The following is a 24,196-nucleotide window of genomic DNA, read 5'->3' on the forward strand; positions in this document are numbered from 1 at the left end:
TCAATCAGGCAAACAAATTTTATTTTCACCTTGCATACTTCTTATAAAAAATCTAGTTTTAAAAAGTTGAAGGTTACACAAAGTTTATAAATAATCCTGCAAACATACATAGTAGACAGTCAAGTAAATGTGCAATAACTTTGAACGACAACAGCTACAATTCTTTATAATTCATGGGCTTGGTCATAGGTGCACTTATTATCCCTAAGCATAAAGGCTGGGCTTCATTATTTTAGTGTCCCATTTCCAACACTCATATTTTCAAGCTTGATCAGGCAGAACTGGATTCAAACTAGTGATGAAAAACTTAGTATAAACTTACTTACTATACGAGAACCACTATCCTGTAGTTCCCAAACTTCAGCATGCATCAGATCACCTTGAAGGCTTGTTAGACCAGAGACTTCTGGTCCCCAAACCTACTATTTGATTCAGTAGGTCTAGGATGAGACCCAAGAATGTAATTCTTACAACTTCCCTAGTGCTACTGTTAGGGACTAAACTGTGAGGAGCACTGTACTATACTAATGAGGTGATACCAAACCACTATGCTATTGCAAAAGTTCAAGTACTTGCGTATAAAGATTAAGGCCAAAAAAAAAAAAAGATGATTAAGGCCTTGAAATTGTAAACTTAATTAGCAGTACCCAGTCTTAGACATGTTTTTCATGTTGAAATCGTTAACCTAATCCCACTTCTTGGTGGCTTGTATCATTTTTTGGTTATAAAGCAATAATATTAGCCATAAATGAATATTTATTTGGATTTGAATATTGCATTCTAATATCTGATTCGCATAAAAAATATTTTTGAAAGGCTTCTATGGCCTAAATAATGTTATTTTCTCCTTAAAATATCCTGGAAAACAGTGTTGCACCTGTTGTGAAAAGACTGAATAGCATCCCGGAGCCTTAAAGGCACAGAAAAAGAAGTACTGAGTATTAAAAGAAAAAAGCATGAAAGTTATCCCTCCCATGGAAAAGCAGCATAAACTATACTGGCCAAATGTGCTGTGTCTTCTGGGATTGTGCCTTTCTAACAAGCATCTAGGTGATGCTGATTTGGTGGTTCTCAAAACTACGTTTTGTGTAGCAAAGCCTTAGAATGTCAGTTTTTTAATGTTTCCATGTAAGTTTTCTATTAGTTTTTAACACAGAAACAAACAATACTTGAACTCATAAACATTTCATTAAGGTAAAAAACGTAATAATTTTTAACCGTGACCTGTCAAATTCATACAATTAAATAAATGTTTAAAAGCCACCCCGGGGGACAACCCAGCAGTATCCTTGGCAAATAAAGAACAGCATTTGTACATGACTGTAGCCACCCAAAATTCAGATCTCCCATATCTCTGGCTATTTTTATCACTTCAAACTTAACTCTTAAAACTGAGATAGAAAGCTTTCCTTACTGGAATCAGAGTTGAGGCTGGAAGTGTTTCTTGAGAAACATGAGAAAACTATTTAGACCCAAATACCTTTATAAGGACTCTATAATAACAGACCTATATACTGTTTTACATCAATTTTAATGGGAATAAAAGAGGGAGTAAAAACAGCATTATTTATTAGTGGTTTACATACCTGCCAGGATGGCAAAAGTGATTGTAACCTGCATAAATAATACACTCAAGAACATTCCACACTCCTTTGTGGTTAGAGCAATGCAGTTTATAAAACAAAAATGTGACTATTCCCATTGAAATAGGCATCAAAAATTCGTTTTGAGAAAGAAGATGAAAGGAGCATTCTCTAACTCCTGGATGCCAGGAAGCAGAGTTTTTCAGAATCAAAAACAAAGAGAGCCCTAATTAAGAGCAAGGCCCCACCCCTCAGGGGTCAGAGAGTTGGTTCTTTTGCTTTAAACTAATTCATCATTTTCACATATCAAAGGATTTTTCTTTACCCAAAATTAAAACTAAAGAGACATCACAACACTTTTCAAAAATGCACACACCCTGAGATAGATCAATACCAGGATCTACTCAAGGATTTGCTATTTAGGTATAGTTAGTATAATTCATATTTAAAGTCACTTCATAAAAATAACTGCCCCAATCTTCCAAGTTCCATCTTCTCCTATCATGATCACCAAAGCAATCTCTATTGTTAAGATTCTTCTTCAGTGCTTGAATGTAGAAACTGCTTAGTAAAATTCTCCAGCTCATTTTCAAGTTGAACAGCTTTATTTCTAATTTAAAAAAATGAATAAAACACCAATCTAATTATCATAAAGGTCAATGAGAAAAAATGCATCCTATGCAAATCTTAAAAAAAAATCACTAGCCAGCTGTTGCTACATTTGTCTGAACTCAGATCATCAACTCTTTTTAGAGCACTTATTATACGTGCTACTGTAACTTTGCAATAAACACAGAATCCAATGGCCAGAAGAAAGGTATACTGAGATAAAATCTTTAATAAGAATGAAAAGCCTAAGAGACAGTGGAGTCATATCACCTTACATGGGAGTTACATCCTAAGTCACATAAAGACATAATTGTTCTTGAATTCCTGTTAAGCATAAAGCGTAGAATAAGTGGTTTTATGTATTCACAAAGTAGCTGGCAGATGTCAAAGGACCATAGTTACCAAAAATATTTTTTTTTAATATTAAAATTGTACTTGATGCAGCCAAATGCCCATAACAAGAGGGAAAACAGAATGTAAATTGACAGGGGAATGCAGGTTTGTATCTCCCATTCTCATACTCTGCCAGGGCACACACACATACTTAAACGAGTTTCTCTCTTTTCTTCTTGGTCCTGTTTTGTTTGTTGCTAAGTGCATATGGTCAAGGTCGTAAGTTAAATGTTCATGTGAACTCCACTGTATATTTCTTCAGGTAATGCTCCTGAAGCATTAGTTAAATTATATCTGAATGGCTAAGCCTAATTTAGTAAAAAGGGAGATTCCAAATATTATGTTAATAATATTCTAAACTTATAATATTATGTTAATATTATTCTAAACTTTCCTATTAGAAGAATTAGCAGATCAAAAATATTGATACTTATTCAAGTCAGTCCTGCCAAAATCTGAAAGCTACATAAGTACCAATAATCTATTTTATCAGTTACGGCTTTTTACTATAGCAAGATGAAAAAATATTTAAAAACCTACCTAGGTTAAAAAAAAAATTTCTATTGGATATAGTTTCACCAAATTTGAAAGGCTGTACTTGGGATGATCTAACTTAAAATAGGAGCAATGGAATATGTGAAATTCATTTGGGTGTGTTTGTGTGTGTGAAGTGATGCTGGGGTTTAAGCGATAGGCAGTCACCTTTTTCAGAGACCCTGAAATGGAGATGCAATGAGAATGTGACTGCTTAATCTTAATCTTTTCAGATTAAGGTACCAGGGATGGACACTATCACAGATATTTTAAGTATAATGTCCCAAAATCCACGTCATAAGGACAGCCTCTCCAATTTGCAGACGTTGCAAACTGTTTTTATACAGGCAACTGTATGTAGCATGTGCCCTGGTTAAGTAGCAGCAGGAAGTAAATGATGCTTAATGATTCTACCAGACTTGTAGGTGAGCCAGCTAATGGGTAATAAAGCTGAAAGTTAAGAACTGCCAAGAAGCATAGATCTCGTGGTGACACTTCTGGTCTTGACCCCCAAAGCACAATTTATTTAGACTCCAAAGAATCCATGGCAAATCATATTAAACCAGAATTCCAAATTATATTAGGATATCTTGTTTGCTTCTGTTGCTTCAAATTTAAGTATACCTAACAGTCCCCAATGAGAAGAAAAGCTATGGGTCTTGGATATGTAGGACTGAAAATTCATACTTTTAATTACAAAACTTCTGCGCTGAAAAAGGACTAGTATAGCTTAACATAGAGCTATAAGCTTAGATCTAAAAATTTCCTTTAAATTCAGATTTTTTTGTTGTTGTTCAAATTAGCTTTCACTGAAATTGCAAAATTACAATTAAGCCAATGCAGAAAGCCAAAAATTTTAACATAAATTTGCTAGTGATTTTACATAATTATATTTTGGTAATGAAACCAATAAATGTTCATATTATTGAGGAAAAAAGGTTCAAATACCTTAAGCGCTTTGAATTGTTCTGTATTTTCTCCAGTTGATCTATCTCTTTGGATAATCTGGCAATTTCCTCTTCTAGATGTCTTTGTGTAATATCAACTTGTTGGCACAGGCGAGCAAAAGTGGTTGCCATTTCCCTTCAAATAAACAATAATTTTATCAGCAGTCATGAATGTCTTTTCAAATGAATAAGCTTCAATTTAAAGCTTATATAAAAAACAGATCACAAGTTTAAAAAATTCCCAAAAATGTAAGGTATCAAAGAACACGGCTAAGACTGGTATGAGGGAGGGTATGGCACTTACAAGCTTAATATGACTGTGGGCTTAATTTCATCTGGCCTCAAGACAAATGCTCAGTGGGTAATAATATTACTCTGCCATATTGCTGTGAATATGAATAAGCTATAAAAAGGCAAAGGATGGGTATATTTCTTCAGAAGCATAATAAGCCTTACTCTTGTCCCCTGCCTATAAAAATAAACTACTGAGAACAGGAAAGAAAATTTCATGAACTTCTGTGACAGTCAAAAATACTTTAAACTATAGCAACATTTAACCACATTTCTAGAACAAAAGGGCTGTATTTAATTTGTGTGCTAGTTAATATGTTAACTTTGGCAAATATTATATTTATATTTTTGCAACTGGGAGCATGCCTAGTAGGTGTGTACCGCTGGAATTTGATGAACTGACTTGTTTTTCTCTGCAACTATTCTCCTGCGCATCTTCATCTTTCCCAGGGTCCTTTCCCCCTCCATTCTCTCCCTATCTGACCAAATACCAATATCAGACAAATGAAGCATCTTTTTATTTTAATATTTTATTACATTAATATTTAGCTAGTATTATTTTAACTGGAGTATTTGAGGTTGCCTCCATTAGAGTGTAAAGTCCTCTAAGGAATAATATAAGTCATCTTTAACTTAATTTCCCATAACTTCTAGCGTAGTTATTGTCACACAGTAGGCAATTAATAAATGTTTGATGATGAAATGAATAGTAAGCTTCATTAATTCTGTTTTTATGAATGTGAACCTCAGCTGATTTTGTTTGGAGGTCCAGGTTATCCTCATTAAAGAAAAGATCTTAATATAAATAAATCAAAATTAACACGGTTATGTAAAATAGGAGCTCAAGAAATATTTGGTAAATGAGTGAACTAATTCAGTGGTCTCAATTCTGTGCCCTCATTGTTTCCATTCCCTACAGCTCTAACAAGGTTAGTACAGGCTCTGATCTTGTGTCTGAAAACAGTTTAATCTCCCTGCAATTCTTGTCTCCTGAGTCTAAACCACTTTACACACCACACCACTGCAAAGTTATCTGTTCTAGAGCTAAATGTTAATGATATCACTCCCAGGGTTCCTAATTATCCAAACCTCAGTCCTAGTGTTAGGCTTATACTTGAATGGACCCCTTCTTATGTACACATCTGCCACACTGAAATTATCTCATGTTTCTGAACACATTCCTTTTCCCCCAACGTTCTTGCCTTTGGTTTGAGCTGTTTTCTCTGTCTCGCTCTTTCTATTCTGATGTTCAAGTCTCATCAGGCTACCTCTCCTCTAGGAAACCTTTGCTGATCCACTGTCCTTCATGATTTAAGATTCTAGGGACTTCCCTGGTGGCAGAGTGGTTAAGAATCCGCCTGCCAATGCAGGGGGCACGGGTTCGAGCCCTGGTTCGGGAAGATCCCACATGTCGCGGAGCAACTAAGCCCATGTGCCGCAACTACTGAGCCTGCGCTCTAGAGCCTGCGAGCCACAGCTACTGAAGCCCGCGCGCTTAGAGAAGCCACCACAGTGAGAAGCCCACGCACCGCAACAAAGGGTAGCCCCCCCACTCGCCACAACTAGAGAAAGCCCACGCACAGCAACGAAGACCCAATGCAGCCAATAAATAAATAAATACATAAATACATAAATACTCAATGTGATTTAAAAAAAAAAGATTCTAGAGCCTCACATTATGAAGCTCTCATTACTTTTCACTTTTCACCTTTTATTATAATTATGTACATGTTGTTTCTTCTATTAAATTGCAATCATCTTTAGCTCAGAAAACTTTCTAATTCAGCTCTCAGGAGCACTCTAATACAGAATATTATGCATTGATTTGACTGGAGTTCTATATATTTTCACTAAATCAATGAAACAAATATTTAAGATACGTAAACTCGGTGGACCCAGGTATTTATTATTATAATAAAATTCTCTTGAGTTTTAAAAAATCATGCCTTTAAACCTACAAATCTGGGCTATAACAGTAAAAATAAATTATGTTTACCACCATGCATTTTGAGCCCACTTGTTTGGTATCATTCTGTTTTCCACTTTGGTGGCAATTATAAAATGTGTTCATGTTGTGATAATTCTTCGAGCTGTACTCTTATTTATGCATTTCTGCATGTATGTCCTACTTCAGTAAAGCTTTAAAACAAAAACAGATGAATCTTTCAACTTACTGTTGTACTTGATGGCTGCAGTTGGCGCTCGTGAAGCTAACAATCAGTTGCAGTTTTTCAGTTGCATAATTCACAAATTGCTGTTTAAAGGCTCTCTCCTTGGCACGGGTGGTCCAAGTCAGCCTTTCATAAAGATACAAAGCTCCGTACATACTTAATGAAACAGATATGAGTTTCCAGCCTACAGTTTTCCAAATCTGTAAGATAAATTCACAGCTTACTTTGAGAAAGAAAAATACCACTAGGGAGATTGTACTAAAAGGCATTTTAGAAAACTCATTGGCTCCCTACAGATCTTTGAGTCAGATCCGTTTTTAAAAAATGTATATTCCTTCTCTATGAGAAAATATGAAATTACTGGAAATCAAGCCGAAAAAAGGAGCAGCACATAAATACCAGGCAAGAACTTTTATAACCTGCCAGGCACGAACTTTTATAACCTGCCAGGCACTTGGTAAGTTGATTCAATGTATCTCAAAAAGGGATGTTAATTTTTTTAGGTCAAAGGTTTAAAAAACCAAAATGAACTATATATAAAATAGTTAACTGGGAGTTCCCTGGCGGTCCAGTGGTTAAGACTGCATGCTTCCACTGCAGGGGGCACAGGTTCGATCCCTGGTTGGGGAACTAAGATCCCACATGCCGCGTGGTGTGGCCAAAAAAAAAAAGAAGGAAAAAAAAAGATAACCAACAAGGACCTACTGTATAGCACAGAAAACTATACTCAACATTTTGTAATAACCTATAAGGGGAAAGAATCTGAAAAAGAATACAGATATATATTTGCGTAACTGAATCATTTGCTGTACACCTGAAACACAACATTGTAAATCAACTATACGTCAATAAAAATAAAACAAAAAACCAAAATGAACCTATGCTGTTAATGATATGAAAAAAACTTTTAGCATATAAGAACTACTACAAAAAATCATATTTAATACTTTAAGGCAGATCCCTTTGGTATTTGGAGAAGGCTAGATAAGGGACCTGGATCATTCCTGTTACTCCAATGCACAAATATTGTTTCTTCGTGTGCTATGATGTAAAAGTAGGAAGTACTGTTTATGTTGTGGTAATTACTTCACAATACATACATATATTAAATCATGTCATACACCTAAAACTAATACTATTTTATATGTCAATTATATTTCAATTAAAAATTTTTTTAAATATTTATTTTTAAGATTAGACTTGTGAAACCCAATTCACTAATTTTAACTTACAACTTTTCATGTCATCTTATAGATCCTGGAAACTGAAGTAAATATATCTTTCTTTTCCTTATCTAGCAGGTAGCTTTGCAATAATTTCAATTTCAATCACACTAAAAAATACTGTTTCAAAAAAAAAGGTACTATTTCTTACCACTCCTCCAACAACAATGACGCCCATAGAAGTTCGAGACGTAAGAGAAGCTAATGCTGTTATTAAGGTAACCATGAGTTCTTCCTGTGACGCATTATCTGGTGTTGCTGGATTGGTAGGAGCAGTGGGAGTAGAAGCTAAAGATCTGGGAAGCTAATAAGGTTGCGGGGTGGGGGGAAAGGATTAATTCAATTAAACCACTACAAATGGAATAGTTACATTTACAAAATTTGACTGTATTCTTTTAAAAATTACAGTAGTAAATCTACAAAAAGAATGACTCCAATTAATGAGTTTACCATAAATACATGAAGAAAATAAAAATGGTCTGAAAATTATCTCCTGTGACATGGACCAATGATATCATGAAGAATGAATCTTCATAACGTACAATGAGTCTACCTAAAACAACAGGCCTTCAACTCTCAAGTGAAATTAAAACTGTATATTAAAAAAAATTTGGGGGGGCTTCCCTGGTGGCGCAGTGGTTGAGAATCTGCCTGCCAATGCAGGGGACACGGGTTCGAGCCCTGGTCTGGGAAGATCCCACATGCAGCAGAGCAAATGGGCCCGTGAGCCACAATTACTGAGCCTGCGCTCCGCAACAAGAGAGGCCGCGATAGTGAGAGGCCTGCGCACTGCGATGAAGAGTGGCCCCCACTTGCCACAACTACAGAAAGCCCTCGCACAGAAACGAAGATCCAACACAGCCATAAATAAATAAATAAATAAATAAATAAATAAATAAAATTATTTAAAAAAAAAATTTTTTTTTACACCAAAAACACAATCCTTTAAAAAAACCTGGACTTCAAATTTAAAACCCTGGGAATTCCCTGGCGGTCCAGTGGTTAGGACTATACGCTTTCACTGCCGAGGGCCGGGTTTCAATCTCTGGTTGGGGAACTAAGATCCCACAAGCTGCGTGGTCAAAAAAAATAAATAAAAATAAAAAATAAAAAAATAATAAAAGCAAAATTAAAATCTTTTACACTTCAAAATACACCATAAGAAAATTAAAAGACAAGCTACAGACTAGAAAAACATACATATTTGGAAATCATGTATCTGATAAAGACTTGTATCTGGAATATATATAAAGAACTCCCACAAGTCGATAAGAAGCCAAATAACCTAATTTAAAAATGGACAAATGATTTGAAAAGACATGTTACAAAATAAGATACACGAATAAGCACATGAAAAGATGTTCAAAATCATCAGTCATTAAGGAAATACAAATCAAAACTACAATGAGGTACAACTTCACATCTGCCATAATAAAAAAGATGATAACAAGTCTTGATGAGCATGTGGAGAAAGAGAACCTTAATACATTGCTGGTGGGAATGTAAAATGGTGCAGCTGCTTTGGAAAACAGTTTGGCAGTTCCTCAGAAAGTTAAACATGGAGTTACCATGTGGTCCAGCAATTTCACTCCTAGACATATACTCAAGAGGAATGAAAACAGATGTCCACATAAAAACAGTCTATGAGTATTTAAAACATCATTATTCATAATAGCCAAAAAGTACAAACAACTCAAATGTCCATCAGTTGGTGAATGGATAAATAAAATGTGTGATATCCATAATGAGATATTATTCATCCAAAAAAAGAAATGGAGTATTGATACATGCTACAACATTCATATACCATGATGACAAACCTTGAGAACATTACGCTAAGTGAAAGTAGCCAGTCACAAAAGGCCACATTTTGTGTGATTCCATTGATATGAAATGTCCAGAAGGGTAAAAATGATAGCTAGAGAAACCTGACTAGCAGTAGGGCTGGAGGTGGAAATGACAACTGACTGCAAATGGGCACAAGGGTAGCCTTTGGGGTGACAGACATGTTCTAAAACTGGATTGTGGCGATGGTTTTACAACTCCGTAAGTTTTCTGAAAAATTATTGAATTGAGGGACTTCCCTGGTGGTGTAGTGGTTAAGAATCCACCTGCCAATGCAGGGGACACAGGTTCGAGCCCTGGTCCGGGAAGATCCCACATGCTGCGGAGCAGCTAAGCTCATGCACCACAACTACTGAGCCTGCACCCTAGAGCCCACGAGCCACAACTACTGAGCCTGCATGCCACAACTACTGAAGCCCGCGTGCCTAGGGCCCGTGCTCTGCAACAAGAGAAGCCACCGCAATGAGAAGCCCATGCACCGCAACGAAGAGTAGCCCCCGCTCGCTGCAACTAGAGAAAGCCCACGCGCAGCAATGAAGACCCAACGCAGCCAAAAAAATAATAATTAATTAATTAATTTAAAAAATTATTGAATTGATAAATGCAAAAAAGTTTTTAAAAAGAGACTCTAAACTGGTAGAATCAGATACATACCTGTATAGTACAGCAATAACCACCCAATAAAAAGCCTACTCAAAAAAAAAATATATATATATAAATATATATACCTGAAAGATAGGGTCTGATAATCCTAGAAGCACCCGCTGAGCATTTGTAGGACCCAAGAAACGATGGACAAGGGAGCACCAGCCCAAGGAAAAATGAAATACAATATCCTCTTGAAAATCTGAACATAACTTGTGGCAATTTAGGTCATAGCTGAGATCAAATTTCTTGCAAGGAATCAGTGTATGTAGTTTATTCTGTATACCAGCTGGAAGTAATGGCTTCAAATTTTCTAGAAAGAACCGAATTATGATATTTTAGTTAACAACAGTAAATAATATTTTATAAAATATCTAAAGGATTTTATAATAAATCTTTTAACAACGACAAAGAAAAAACTACACACGAACTTGCAGACAAATATTACCAATAATTTCTTGCTGGGATTGAAGCATTGAAGCATTGACTTCATTAGTGCACCGATCAGCCAAATTTCTTCCCATTCCATCTTCTATGTGCTTATTTAACTCCTGTTAACAATGGTAAATGTCCACATTATTTTTTCTCTAGAATATATGCAGATTTTATTAAAATGTCAAAAAAGTAGTAAACACTAAAATGATCGTATTCTTTTCTAAGATGATAATTCTTCTGTGTACTTTACAGTTTAGATTTATTACAAGAGTGCACAGGAGATGTAATAGTTTAATCATGTACTGATTGCCATGAAGACACTAAAATGGCCAAACCACTAAAGAGTGGAATAAGAGTCAGAATAAGATAAGGAAACTGTATCTGAATAACACTTAACTACAATTTAACTTACATTTTTATATACTTTCAGTACACTTGGAGTAGGATGAAACTCAGAGCAAAATTCATCAACCAAAACAGAGAGCCGACAAATTTCATCTGTCATTGCACATGAAACCTAAAAATATTAAAAAATCAGAATTAAAATATTTAAACAAGATTACCAACTACTCAAAAAAATTAAATTGAAAAAAACTTAAATATTCCTTTAAGGTAACAGATAATATTTTTAGCATTATCAAAAGTATTTCCATTCCCAGATATTATAATCACAAAGCTAATGTTACCCACCTTATTTGCAACCTCCTCTGTAACCTCCCTGATTTTTTTCTTAACATCCAGTGTTAAAAGGTTCATCTGGTTTCGGATAAAGTCCAGTCTATCAATTTGGTCTTCCCTCTCTTCTATTGAATAAACCCTATTATAGTATGAAAAGTAATTAACATTCAGGGTATATTAAAGTCCCGAAGAAATTAAGTACAAACACTCACTTATATATTGAACCATCTGTTAGCATGATAGAAGAAAAAAAAAAAAATCTTGTATTTCAACATCTAAAAGGATTCAAATAATATTTCACTTATAAAATGTTTTACAGATGATTGGATATAAACTCTCTCTGCTCATGTGGTACCTGAATCCCACAAAAGATTAATAAGGATGCTAAATCTCCACCCATTTCATAGATATGAACAGTCAAAACAGAACTAACTCAATATTAAGTCTACGTAATAAATAGGGGCCAGTAAACAGCACTCTGCAAGCCCAATCCAGCCATCCGCTAGTTTCTGTTAAAGTTTTCTTGGAATACAGCCACAAGCATTCATGAACCTATTGTGTATATGGCTGCTTTTGCTCTAAAACTGCAGAATTGAGTAGTTGCCAAAGAGACAGTATGGCCTACAAAGCCTAGAATATTTACTATCTGCTAAAATTTGTCAACCCCTGGATGATATAGCAAAACAAAAGCCTGAGATCCTTTTAAGATCATCTTTCCCAAGACATCTGTTCCCAACGCACGATTATACAAACCACCCTCAAATCACATCTTTTTTGTGCTACGTTTACTTCAATGTCCTATATTTTTATAAAAATTAAGGTCAATCCAGTGGACGAATACTTACTTTGGCTACCATAATAAAGCAACTGAGCTCACTATACAGAAACAGTGTGCACAGGGCCAGAGATCAGAATCTGGGTTCTGATCCTTGAGTTTTATATGCTGCAAATTCTCTAATGTTGTACATGATGCATTCCTGCAAAAGTGTCAAAATTAGGCAACAGACCTAGATATGAGTGGAGTTTTGTTCTCAGCAAGATCAAATACATTTAAAATTCCCAATTTTATATCTTGGATTTAATCTTAGATGCTTTATATCTTTCCATTGATTGGCTTAAGCCCACTTAAAGGTCCAGTTGAGGCTTAATTAACATCATTATGCTTATAACATCTAATAACATCTTGATCTCTGTTTCAAGTATACCAAGTTCGTGAGAACTACCCTTTTCTTCGACTAGTGTTGGCACTTTTGTGTATTCATTTTCATCATTACTAGGTAATAAATGGAATAAAATACTGCAGTATAGTATGACATATAGAGTAATGCTTACCAAATTCACTTTCTGGCTGGCAGGTAGTATCACCTTGTTTGTTTACCAGCTGATATAAAACCACAGCTGGCATAAAGGAGTGATTTCAAGGTTTCAACGTATGAATATATGAAAGATGAGTGATAGATTGAATGTAAAAAGAGGGTCACCTGTTTTGGACTTCTTCAAGAAATTCTGCTGGAAGAAATGGTTCTTTCACTGCTTTAAAGACATTTAAAGCCACTGAACATTTTAAAATCACAGCTCACACACGAGAATACTGAGATCCAGGGGATGTAAATGATGTACTTGTTCAAGGTTGTAAAAAAAATATTTACAGTTTCAAATATTCATTAAAAAACATGCAAGTAGGCATCAGCTAAACCTACAAGGTTGATGTTAGTGTGAAAGGTATTTAATAATATAAAAATTTTAAACCTTAGTCTAAAGAATTCATATTGACACAAAAATAATTTTTATTTTGCAATAAAATGAATTCATACCTTTTCTCTGCTGCTGCCACGTTTATTGAATCCATTATGTTTTTCACAGTTTCTAGTATCTGTTTAGCTCTGATAGTGTGCTGTTCAAACTTTGTTTTCACTGCTGACTGCGAGATACACTCCTGCGAGGGGCCCAAGCCATAACACATTACTGTAATTCCATCCCAACATTTTCAGGAATTTAAACACAAAAACTTGCTGTGTGTAATGTTAACCAAAACAGACATAAGGATAGAAAATAAATGGAAGTCAAACACAACTTAAAATTATAAAGGTAAAAAAAAATGTCAAAAATTTAAAAGTTAAAAGGCTTTAACAGCAAGTTCATAGCTTTGTGTAATTTTACACAGTAATGTGCAATGGTTGTTTGACTATATTATTTTTTAAAATAAATAAAAAAGGCTGCTATTTTCAATGTTAAAAAAGGTTTCCTATTAGGATGACTAATTTTATTTGGATCACCTTTAATCTACTTCTAGTCCATCTATCTTGACTTTCCTCATATTTGCAATGAAAACCTCATGAAGTTCTTAAGCCATGAAATGGAATTCTACATTGAAAAAAATGAATGATACGATTCACATAAAGTTAGTAAAAAGGACTTCTATAGATTAAAGCTTGAACAAATTGAAAAATACTATTTAACAGCAAACAACCTAAGTAATATTTTAAATTGTTTATAGAAAAATATCTAAAGCTATTTCTAAGATAATCCCATTATTGTCATTGGACTATAGTGTGTGCATACAGGTCAGAATGATGCCTTATCTCATGTTTCACTTTCAAGCTTGTAGCTCACAACTTACTAACAGTTGTACAAACGAATTAGTGTTTCATGACCGTGTTTTTTACACAGAGAATACATCAGAATGCACCACATATGACGATGGATGTTTCTTTTGTGAAACTTTGTTTCAGTTTCAATATATGTGCATATTACTTGTTATTTAAAATATTTACTGTGATTCATCATTTAAGTGCTAGCAAAATTATTAAATTAAAATTGGCCTTTCACTTTTACATCATAGAAAAGTCAAATTCTGTACTGACATAACATTTGAAAACAACTGCAAGTGTAGAGAAATACTATCTGGTCTTTGAACAACCAATAACACTCATCTGGGTCACAACATCAAGTTAGGGATATACCCCCCAACTCTCCAATATTTCCATGAATTCATCTTCTTGAACTTAATATAAAACCAGTACAAATTGTGGTAATTACTTCTGAAAGTAATTACTATCCTTTATCAAAATAAATAGCTTTTAAGCTTTAAAAGGTAGTCACAATACTCTATTTATTTAGTGTTCTATTTATAACCTATGCTGAGCCTTCACATCTCTAAAATGATTATTTCACTAGGACAGAAGAGACTTTTAAATTCTCTCTTTGGTATTTTTTTGAGGTATAGAAAACAAAGCAGATTCATTTCTTTAGCTATAGGGCACATGAGGGTAATTCATTTAGTTAACAGTTTATGTCTTAACTCAGAGCCCACTACTTTTTTTCAATGCATAGTCTTACTTTTGCTCATTGTCAAGCTCATTTATACATCACTCAATTATCACTAATCCTGAAGAGATTAGTAATAAGAAGTTACAGTATTCCTGTTCTGTATATGCCAAAGCAGAAGCCACCAATAACTACACAATATTAAACATTTAAAGTGCAAACTGCTTATTTTTTAATGACCAAAACAAAGTTTTGATTTTACTTTAAATAACTATCTCATAAATTGCCAAATTAACCGTCACAAAAACTATAATAAAAGAATAAAAATATTTTTAAAAGAAAAAAAAGTTAAAAGAAATTCTGTTCCTCGATGAAGCAGATCTAGATATCAGCAATGAAGACCCCAAATTTGTAAATAACAGCACAGTATTAGAGCTAGACTAGAGAAAAAGAAAAGACCTCCAAAAGTTATTAGGCAACATACAAGTTACTCCTTGATTCAAAAATATACATTGGTGAATAAGTATAAAGAAGAAAACAGGCAATCTTTTTCTAATTAAAAAGTATCCCACACTGACGTTCCCGCTGATCAGAAAAATATCAAAAGTCAACTGCAAAAGGAATACTCTATTCCAAACTAAGTATAGGGAATGCTAATTTATTTTTTTTAATACTTATTTATTTGGCTGCACCGGGTCTTAGTTGCAGCATGTGGGATCTAGTTCCCTGACCAGGGATTGACCCCGGGCCCCCTGCATTGGGAGCACTGAGTCTTAGCCACTGGACCACTGAGGAAGTCCCAGGGAATGCTAATTTAAATAAAGGGACATATATAGCATGCAGCAGTTCCCAGACTTATTTTATCAGGAACTCTAATTTTCCAAGGAGAAGTTTAAAATACTACACCAGACAATTTAAATTCCATCTTGTCAGAGTATCCTGTAGGCTGTTTTAAAACTTATTAAAGATTTAGAACCAAAACAACAATCACATCTCACTTATGATCATCTTCTGATTTTCTAATAACATCTATAGAAAACAGCTGATGATTTAGTCATATGTAGTTAGAAATTTGTAAATATTAATATTTATGTGTAATTAAGACATACAACAAGCTTGTCAAGTCCCCTTGATAAAAGACCCTAAATACCCAATAACATGCTATTTACCACTCCCAACGTATTATTTTGTAATATCTTAAACTGACAGGAAAATTGCAAGAAAGAACACCAAGATACAATATACCTTTCAAGTAAATATACCAAATGTTAACATTCAGCTTTGTTTACCTTTCCTTCTCTCTCTCCATGCAGATCTATATAGATAAGTCTATATAGATATTCATCTTTATACATACCTGTATATATTTCTTCCTGCTGAACAATTTGACAGTTCATTGTAACCACCACAGCCTTACTACTAAATATACTAACATGTGTCTCCTAAGAACGGGGACATTTTCCTATACAACCACAAAACAATTACTGTATTCAGAACTTTTATCACCGGGAAAATACTATTAACCTAACATACAGTCCATTTCCAAATTTCACCAGTTGTCCCAGAAATGTCCTTCACAACAAATTCACTGACACAAAACTATTAAGAATAGTTAATGGCCAAATATTTGGACAAAAAAATTTTAGATTTCTAAACTGCGTTCAGAATATACACCTGTCCAAATATAGGTTGAAAACAAGAAAACATATGAATAGAATTAACATTGATTTTCTTGATTGATTTTATTTAATTTCCAAGCCTTATTTAACTTGGTACCCTGAAAGTTCATAATATTCAGCTTCTTTTAAACCAAATAAATCTCAAGAGGTCCATGGCAAAGATCAGACTGTTTGATAAAATGATTAACTTGGTACAGTTTTTCTTTACACAAAAATCATCTTATAAGACTACACACACAATATTGAATTCTAAAAACAGAGAAAATGTGTGTAAAGGCCACATTTTGTTATCAGAATGCAAAAAAAATCAAGAAAAGTTAGATGATAACAATCAAAACATCTGAATTTTAATAACTCCTGTATTGAATAGGAAATGCCAAAAGCTATCATTAAAAATTAATCAACAATGAAACTGGATACTGAAACCCTATAGAATATATCCAAAGCTACACTCACAGACAAATTCATGGCCCTAAATTCTTTCTTAAAGACCAAAAAGCAAAAAACGATCCCACTTATATACTGAAAGCAGAAAGAAACTTTGTGTAAAGATTAACATAGAATTTAATGAATAAAAACCAAAAAATACTATGTATCAACTGATAAATTAACCAAAGTCTTTGGAGGAAAAGCAAAGCAATCAGATCATTGGTAAATCCAATTAAGGTTTAAAATACACAGATATTTCTTATATCCTTTATCTATCTATATCTACATATAAGTATATATGTAGATATAGAAAAGGAATACAAAAATGTTTTAAATAAACAATTTTATGCTAAATCATAAATTCTCAGAAATGCACCAATTTATAGGAAATCATAAATTACCAAAATTAGTTTTAAAAGTAACAAATTTCAGCTTTGGCAAAAAGTTGAAAAGAGTTGTCAGTGCAGTTACCAAAAAAAGGTTTGGCCATCCAGACAAAATTTTTTGCCATCTGATTATTTCTTTAGGTAAATTCAAATAATTTCTAGCTGATTCTCATTTTATATCATAGTTTTAAACAAAACTTTCAAACTCTAAAGCCTAACATTCTCCACAACTTCATGTAAAAGCTCTTGCTCATAAACAGTTTTTTCCATATATAATTTTTAGATGCTCAAATGAACTTTTACAATAAAAAAGTGAAATGCCAAGTTTCTTCTAAAAACATTAAAAATAGTTCCTAAGTCTGCCTGATTATTGCAATCACTCAGGGAGCTTTAAATATATAACAGATTCCTAGGTCCATCCTAGCCCTACTGAATTAGTCTCTCAGATGAGTCAGGAGTCTGCAGTTCTCTAAAGTACCTCATGTGTTTCCCATCATCAGCCCGGTTTGAAAACCAGTGCTCTACAGCACATCTTTTATTCTTCTCATTCCCACCTCTTCAAGGAGATATTCTGGGAAATCAAATGCTGTACCAGGAACCAGTATGAAACAGGTATAAACGTATAACTGAACAGTATATGATTTGGTAGGAGAAATCAATGACAAACACACATGCACACAAACACACAGGAAGAAAGAAAAGCTCAATAAATAAGAAAAGACAAGGGAAACTGATACGCTCCCCAATATTTTCTCCATGGATGAAATGACTGTAACTGGTAAGAGTGAGGAGAGCATTGAATCTCTTGTGAAAGCAAAAGGGAAAGAAGATAAACAACGGTCTTTGAGTAACTGGGATATCATATATCCTATAGCTTAGCTTGACAAGACACCTACTGATATCCCAGGGGCCTCTGAACAATCAGAAACATCTCACCAAGATAGCAGAGAGTGGGTTTTCTTAAACACCTTGTCTTTATCTACCTAATGGTCTTTCTCCCTCTCACCAAATTAAAAATAGGGGATAGTGAGCAAATGGTTAATTTTAAAAATTCCACCAAGTACATTCAACATTTATGTCCTTATTATTAAGACAGTTACTACTTATAAGGAAGAATAATTACTGATGGAAGTTTTTTTTCAGTTCTGAAGTATTTGTGTTCATCTGGGGGTGAGAAGGAGATATGCAATCTAATAAGCACAACTAAGAGCTAAATGAGAGTCAAGAAGATTAACAGCAAAAAAAAAAAAAAAAAAAAAAAGATTAACAGCTAAAGAATTTTTCAGTCAATGTAGAAAGTTTTAATGTCTCTGAATAAAACACCTACACCAAAACATAAGAGCATCTTCCCTCCCCAGTGCTGCACACACATTATCTATTCGTGCACCTCAGCAGTTTAGATTCCTAAAATACAGGACCTATATCTTAATTATTTTTGTCTTCGTTTGTTCCGGACATTTGGCATAAAACATGGAGAATTAACAGGTGACGATACAGTTTAGAAATGTAATTAACTTTTGTCCAATGACATTAACTATGTTCTATCAAAAGAAAAAAAATCTTCATTTTGCTCTATTATCCATTCCAACAGCAACTACATTTCTTTAATCTTGTGCCTGACTATTGAATATAGAATATTTTACCCACTGAACAACAAAATATTAGAAACTAGTGTCTCATTTAAACACAAATACATTAAAGAAAAAGAATAGGAAGAAATTACAATCTTTAATTTTCTATTCTTATGGATCATCCATTTTGCAGGGACTTTCTTTCTTCCAACTTTCCTCGTTTTACTTGCTGTGTCAGAAACTACACTAAATAACACCAAAGGTTATTGACAAAGATAAGCAGTGAAAACAGAAGATTATGATCACTCTCCAACCAATGCTACGGTTTTACATTAGTCAGTACATTCACAAAATTCCTACCTCAAAGATTTGTTCAAAATTCTGAAACTCCTGCAATCTTGCCTGAAATCCTTCTGCAAGTGCCCCACCTGTAATATTTAGGTGAAGATTTTAAAACCTAGTATATAGCAAGATAAGATTTCTAGCATGCTATTTTTGTAATCTATTTGTATTTCAAAAGGATGAAATAACGAATACATACCACCTTCTGGCATCCCCTGGGCTTTGTGCTTTCTAGCACTAAGAACTTCCTTTGCAGAAACAAAAAAGATACGATTCCGTGCTTCTAAAGGATCCACAACTTTGAGCTCCTCCACCAAGAAATGTAGGCATCTTTCCATGTGCTGTCTGCGTACCTAGAGAAAAACAGGGTATTAAAAGAATTCTAATAATTAAACAAATATAACAGTTACCGGCCTATACTAAACTCCATTTATAGTGATATTATTACTATATGATATAGTAACAGTTGCCTTATATGTAACAAATCCAAAAATTCTAATAAATGAAGTTTGATACTTGCTGACAGGAAATCTTCCTCTTAACTTAATGATTCTTCCTTGAACATTTAATTTAAAATTCTGATGGATCATCAAATACTACACAACCATTAAGAAACATACTGTAGACGAACATTAGTGTTTAATGGCATGGGGAAAGGTTCCTAATTCTGTATTAAGGATATATGATGTGTACATATATTTATGTAAATTAACAGGTGGCATGCAGGCAATACCCACAAAACTAGGTGGCACTTTAATTTCTTCCTTAAGCTTTTATTTTCCAAATTTTCTACAGTGAAGCTATTAATACCTTTAAAATCAGAAATTAAGTGCTACAATAAATTTGCTATAATGAAGTTATTTATATTTTGAAATCAGAACATAGATGGTATATTTTTCTTCTAAAAAACACTGGGGGGACTTCCCTGGTGGTCCAGTGGGTAAGACTTCACGCTCCCTATGTAGGGGGCCCAGGTTCAATCCCTGATTGGGGAACTAGATCCCACATGCATGCCGCAACTAAGAGCAGGCCACAACTAAGAAGCCTGCATGCTGCAACTAAAAGGTTCCGCATGCTGGAACAAAGATCCCACACGCTGCAAATAAGACCCAGTGCAGCCTAAATAAATAAATAAAGATAAATATTAAAAAAAAAAACTACCTGGAATTAAAATTGGGGAGAATGCATTAGCTAGGGATTGGAGCTCTAAAGTTAGGTTTAACAATAGCACTTGGGTATCTAAATTAGGAATAAGGATTGGAAGTTAGTTAGGGTTTAGTACCAGCCTTTAGTATTATGGCTATGATAAGAGATCTCCATGTTAAGACTTAATAAAATTAAGCTTAATAGGAATGGAGAAGAACAATCTGTGGGTGATATTTCCTAATTCTCTGATGATTAAATGAGACCCCAATTTGAAAGAGTATGATTATAAAGCAAGAGTTAATAACAACAAGATATAAATCATCATATTAAGCAAAATTTCAATTTGGGGGGTGAGGGGAAGAATGAAAGCAAATGATCTAACATGTGAATAGTGATGGGATAGTGTAAATTTTATTTTTTAATGCATTTTCTAAGGTTTTTTTAAATAATAAACACATACTACTATTAAAATCAGAAAAAGTAGTATCAAGCAAATTAAATATTATTTGTAGACCAAATACCAAATTCTCTATCTTTTCTAAAATGAAGCTTCTAAAACCACCAGCATGACTAAAATGAAAAACAGAAGCAAAAAATACCAAGTGTTGGCAAGGATATAAATCATGTGGAACTCTCAGTCTGGTGGTGGGAATATAAACTGGTATGAGCACTTCAGAAAACACTTGGGGGCTTCCCTGGTGGTGCAGTGGTTAAGAATCCGCCTGCCAATGCAGGGGACACGGGTTCGAGCCCTGGTCTGGGAAGATCCCACATGCCATGGAGCAACTGGGCCTGTGAGCCACAATTGCTGAGCCTGCACGTCTGGAGCCTGTGCTCCGCAACAAGAGAGGCCACGATAGTGAGAGGCCCGCGCACCGCGATGAAGAGTGGCCCCCGCTTGCCACAACTAGAGAAAGCCCTCGCACAGAAACGAAGACACAACACAGCCATAAATTAATTAATTAATTAATTAAAAAAAAAAAAAAAAGAAAACACTTGGGCTATATTTATTAAAACAGCATATTCTTGGGAATTCCCTGATAGTTCAGTGGTTAGGACTCTTTTGTTTTCACTGCCAAGGGGGAGAGTTCAATCCCTGGTCAGGGAACTAAGATCCTGTAAGCCATGTGGTGAGGCCAAAAAACAAACAATAAACCCCCAGCATATTCTTAATCTGTAATCCAGCAATTCTACTCCTAGATTATACCCATGGATTACTGATTTCTGTGTTATTGACACTTTGAGTCAGATAAATCTTTGGTTTGGGGGCAGGAGCTGTTCTGTGTTATAGGATGCTTAACAGCATCACTAGCCTCTACCGACCAGATGCCAGTAGCACACACCCTCAATTGTGGCAACCAAAATATTCCCTGGGGGCCAAAATCGCCCAGCCACTTACATTGAGAACCATTGGTATATACTCAGCAGAAATATACACCAATGTGCACCAAAAAGACATATACAAGAATATGCACAGGGACTTCTCTGGTGGCCCAGTGGTTAAGAATCCGTCTTGCAACGCAGGGGACGCTGGTTCAATCCCTGGTCGGGGAACTAGGATCCCACATGCCACAGGGCAACTAAGCCCACGTGCCACAACTACAGAGCTCGCACGCCACAACTAGAGAGAAGCCCGCGCACCGCAACAAGACCCGACACAGCCAAAAAATAAATAAATAAAAAAGAATATGCACAGCAGCATTATTCATGATAGCTAAAAACAGGATATTTATCCAAATGCCCATAACTATCAGAATGAACACATCAACTGTTATTCATAGGATGAAATACCACACAGCAATGCACTTCAGCTATGCACAACAGTATGCATACATACCACAAATGTAATGTTGAGCAAAAAACCTGACCTAGAAGTAGATACTATGTGATCTCATTACATAAAGTTGAACAACCAGAAAAATTAATCTAGGGTATCAGAAGACATGGTAAGTGGCTATTCTTGGGTTGGAGGATAGAGGCTGGAAACGGGGGGTACTGGGGTGCTGGAATGTTCTGCTTCTTGATCCGGATCCTTCTTGATCTGGATCCTTACACAGGTGTCAAATTTGTAAATTCACTGAGCTGGACACTTATGATTTGTACACTTTTCTGTCATGTTATACTTAAATACAGAATTTAAAAAAACAGGGGACTTCCCTGGTGGCACAGTGGTTAAGACTTCGCCCTCCCAATGCAAGGGGCCCGGGTTCGATCCCTGGTCAGGAAACTAGATCGGCGAGCTGCAACTAAGGAGCCTGCCTGCCTGCGACTAAGACCCAGCACAACCAAATAAATAAATAAATATTAAAAAAAAAAACAACAACAGAAACAAAATGACATTTCAAGATCTAAAATGATTAGATAGTACTTTTATAACATAACTTTCCTTCAAAGTAGCTTAATACTCTGTCTCTATCACATATCCACTTCAGGTTTTCTATAACTATATTCTTCTCAAGAGAATAGCTGCTTATGATGTTCTATTCTATGAGGTGTATTGTTTCTTCAGATAGCAATGTACATGACTGTATTTCAAAACTTAAAGAAAAAAATAACTTACATCTTCCATATATTCTGGCTCTGATGCAGAGGCATCCCAACGATTATTCAGAATAAAAATATTAGGCTTGGAAAGTCGCTCATTTACCTTGTGAAAAAACTGTTTTTCCTGAAAAACATGAAATATCCAACAGTATGTTTACTTTTTAAAGCCACTTTATTTTTACCTTTATACTTGAAACTTTATTTGAATCTCAAAGTTTGAACCATTTAACAACGGTGATAACACCAACTGATAAAGGATCCCAAAGCACTCTGAGCATTAAACTTTCAAAGGTGACAAAACTAAGATATAGGAAAGCAAAAGTTAAGATTTTCCTACTCCTCCCATCAGTCTTTTTTTGAAATTCAATTTAACCAATATTTATCTGTTTCTACTATATGCATGACATAAAAGATACTGTGAGATATGACAGTCCATATTTTCAAAAAGCTACCTCAAATCTTTTTGAAGATTTAGACTAAGTAAATAATAATGTAAGACACATGCACAACACATCATAATAAACAATAAAGGTATATGCCATAAATAGTATAAATATCCAATTGAAATTAGGAAATGCTCCATAAAGAAGGAAGCGGTGATAAAGATGGGCTTGAAAAGTACTGACAACAGGGCTTTTTGAAGGATGAAAAATTGGGAGGGCGAAGACCTGTGCACAAAGAATAACATAAACAAATGTACCAAAGTCAGGATGTGTATCAAAGTTTGTTTATCCAACACCTAAATAATGTAGTTACTCTAAAACAGATTTTAAACATTTCCCTATATTTTATACCATCAGGTTGTAAACAACTGTCAGTGTGGTCACAGCAACACGGTTTATGTGATATAGATTGGGCCATGTAAACACTAATAACACGGTGACAAAACAGGTCTTGCTGGTAACACCTAGGTTTTAATGGTGTTTGGCCATTTATATGCTTCTGATGAATAACATTTTTTTAAGATTATACAATAGTTTTGGATATTAGATATTGAAACTCTGGAAAGTTTATTTGAAATAAGTCTGGCTCTAGACATTCTGGATAAATAATCTTCTATGTTTGATAGCAGCTTATAGTGTACACAGGTAAGCTGAAATCTACAGTGCACACAGATAAAGCCGGAAAAGGCTGACAAAACTCAAAGTATGAAAAGCCTTGCCTGCCAGATAGGGAGGTGAGGTGGGAGTGTTATACTTTATTCAAAAGACTTAAGCCAACAGCCTAACAATTCTGATGCCTATTCCTTCAGAAACTTGTAAATAACCACAGTGAATGTCAACAACACACATGTATCACACCGTGAACTCAAATATTTACTAGATGCTAGAGCCATCAAACCAGAATCAGCCCTTCCAATCCCACAGAAACACAAACCCCTTTGTTCACCTCTGATATTAGAGCTTCTTTCTAATCCATGACTTGGATTTCCTTCACTTTTCAGAATTAAAACAGACATCATTTCATTTCCTATCATT

The 24,196-nt window shown here is 34.7% G+C and overlaps 1 protein-coding gene across 5 annotated transcripts in view; it reads right to left on the reverse strand.

The window, feature by feature from the left end:
* Positions 1-2: 2 nt before the first annotated feature.
* The window catches only part of MFN1 (mitofusin 1), a 34,143-nt gene continuing 9,949 nt past the window's right edge, over positions 3-24,196 (reverse strand). For 2 of the 5 annotated variants that reach the window (XM_082393994.1, XM_082393995.1), the window contains 12 exons: positions 22,735-22,842; positions 19,228-19,381; positions 19,047-19,114; positions 13,169-13,290; positions 11,367-11,493; positions 11,089-11,193; positions 10,690-10,792; positions 10,325-10,554; positions 7,903-8,055; positions 6,532-6,728; positions 4,068-4,202; positions 3-2,193 (listed from right to left, as the gene is read on the reverse strand). In XM_082393994.1, the coding sequence (XP_082250120.1) occupies positions 2,112-2,193; positions 4,068-4,202; positions 6,532-6,728; positions 7,903-8,055; positions 10,325-10,554; positions 10,690-10,792; positions 11,089-11,193; positions 11,367-11,493; positions 13,169-13,290; positions 19,047-19,114; positions 19,228-19,381; positions 22,735-22,842 (1,584 nt within the window). In that variant the 3' untranslated portion in view covers positions 3-2,111. The remainder of the gene's footprint in view (positions 2,194-4,067; positions 4,203-6,531; positions 6,729-7,902; positions 8,056-10,324; positions 10,555-10,689; positions 10,793-11,088; positions 11,194-11,366; positions 11,494-13,168; positions 13,291-19,046; positions 19,115-19,227; positions 19,382-22,734; positions 22,843-24,196) is intronic. The other 3 variants (XM_082393996.1, XM_082393997.1, XM_082393998.1) reach the window with 3 other exon arrangements.

Source organism: Balaenoptera borealis, assembly GCF_965194805.1.
Source record: "Balaenoptera borealis genome assembly, chromosome: 5".
Classification (NCBI taxonomy): domain Eukaryota; kingdom Metazoa; phylum Chordata; class Mammalia; order Artiodactyla; family Balaenopteridae; genus Balaenoptera; species Balaenoptera borealis.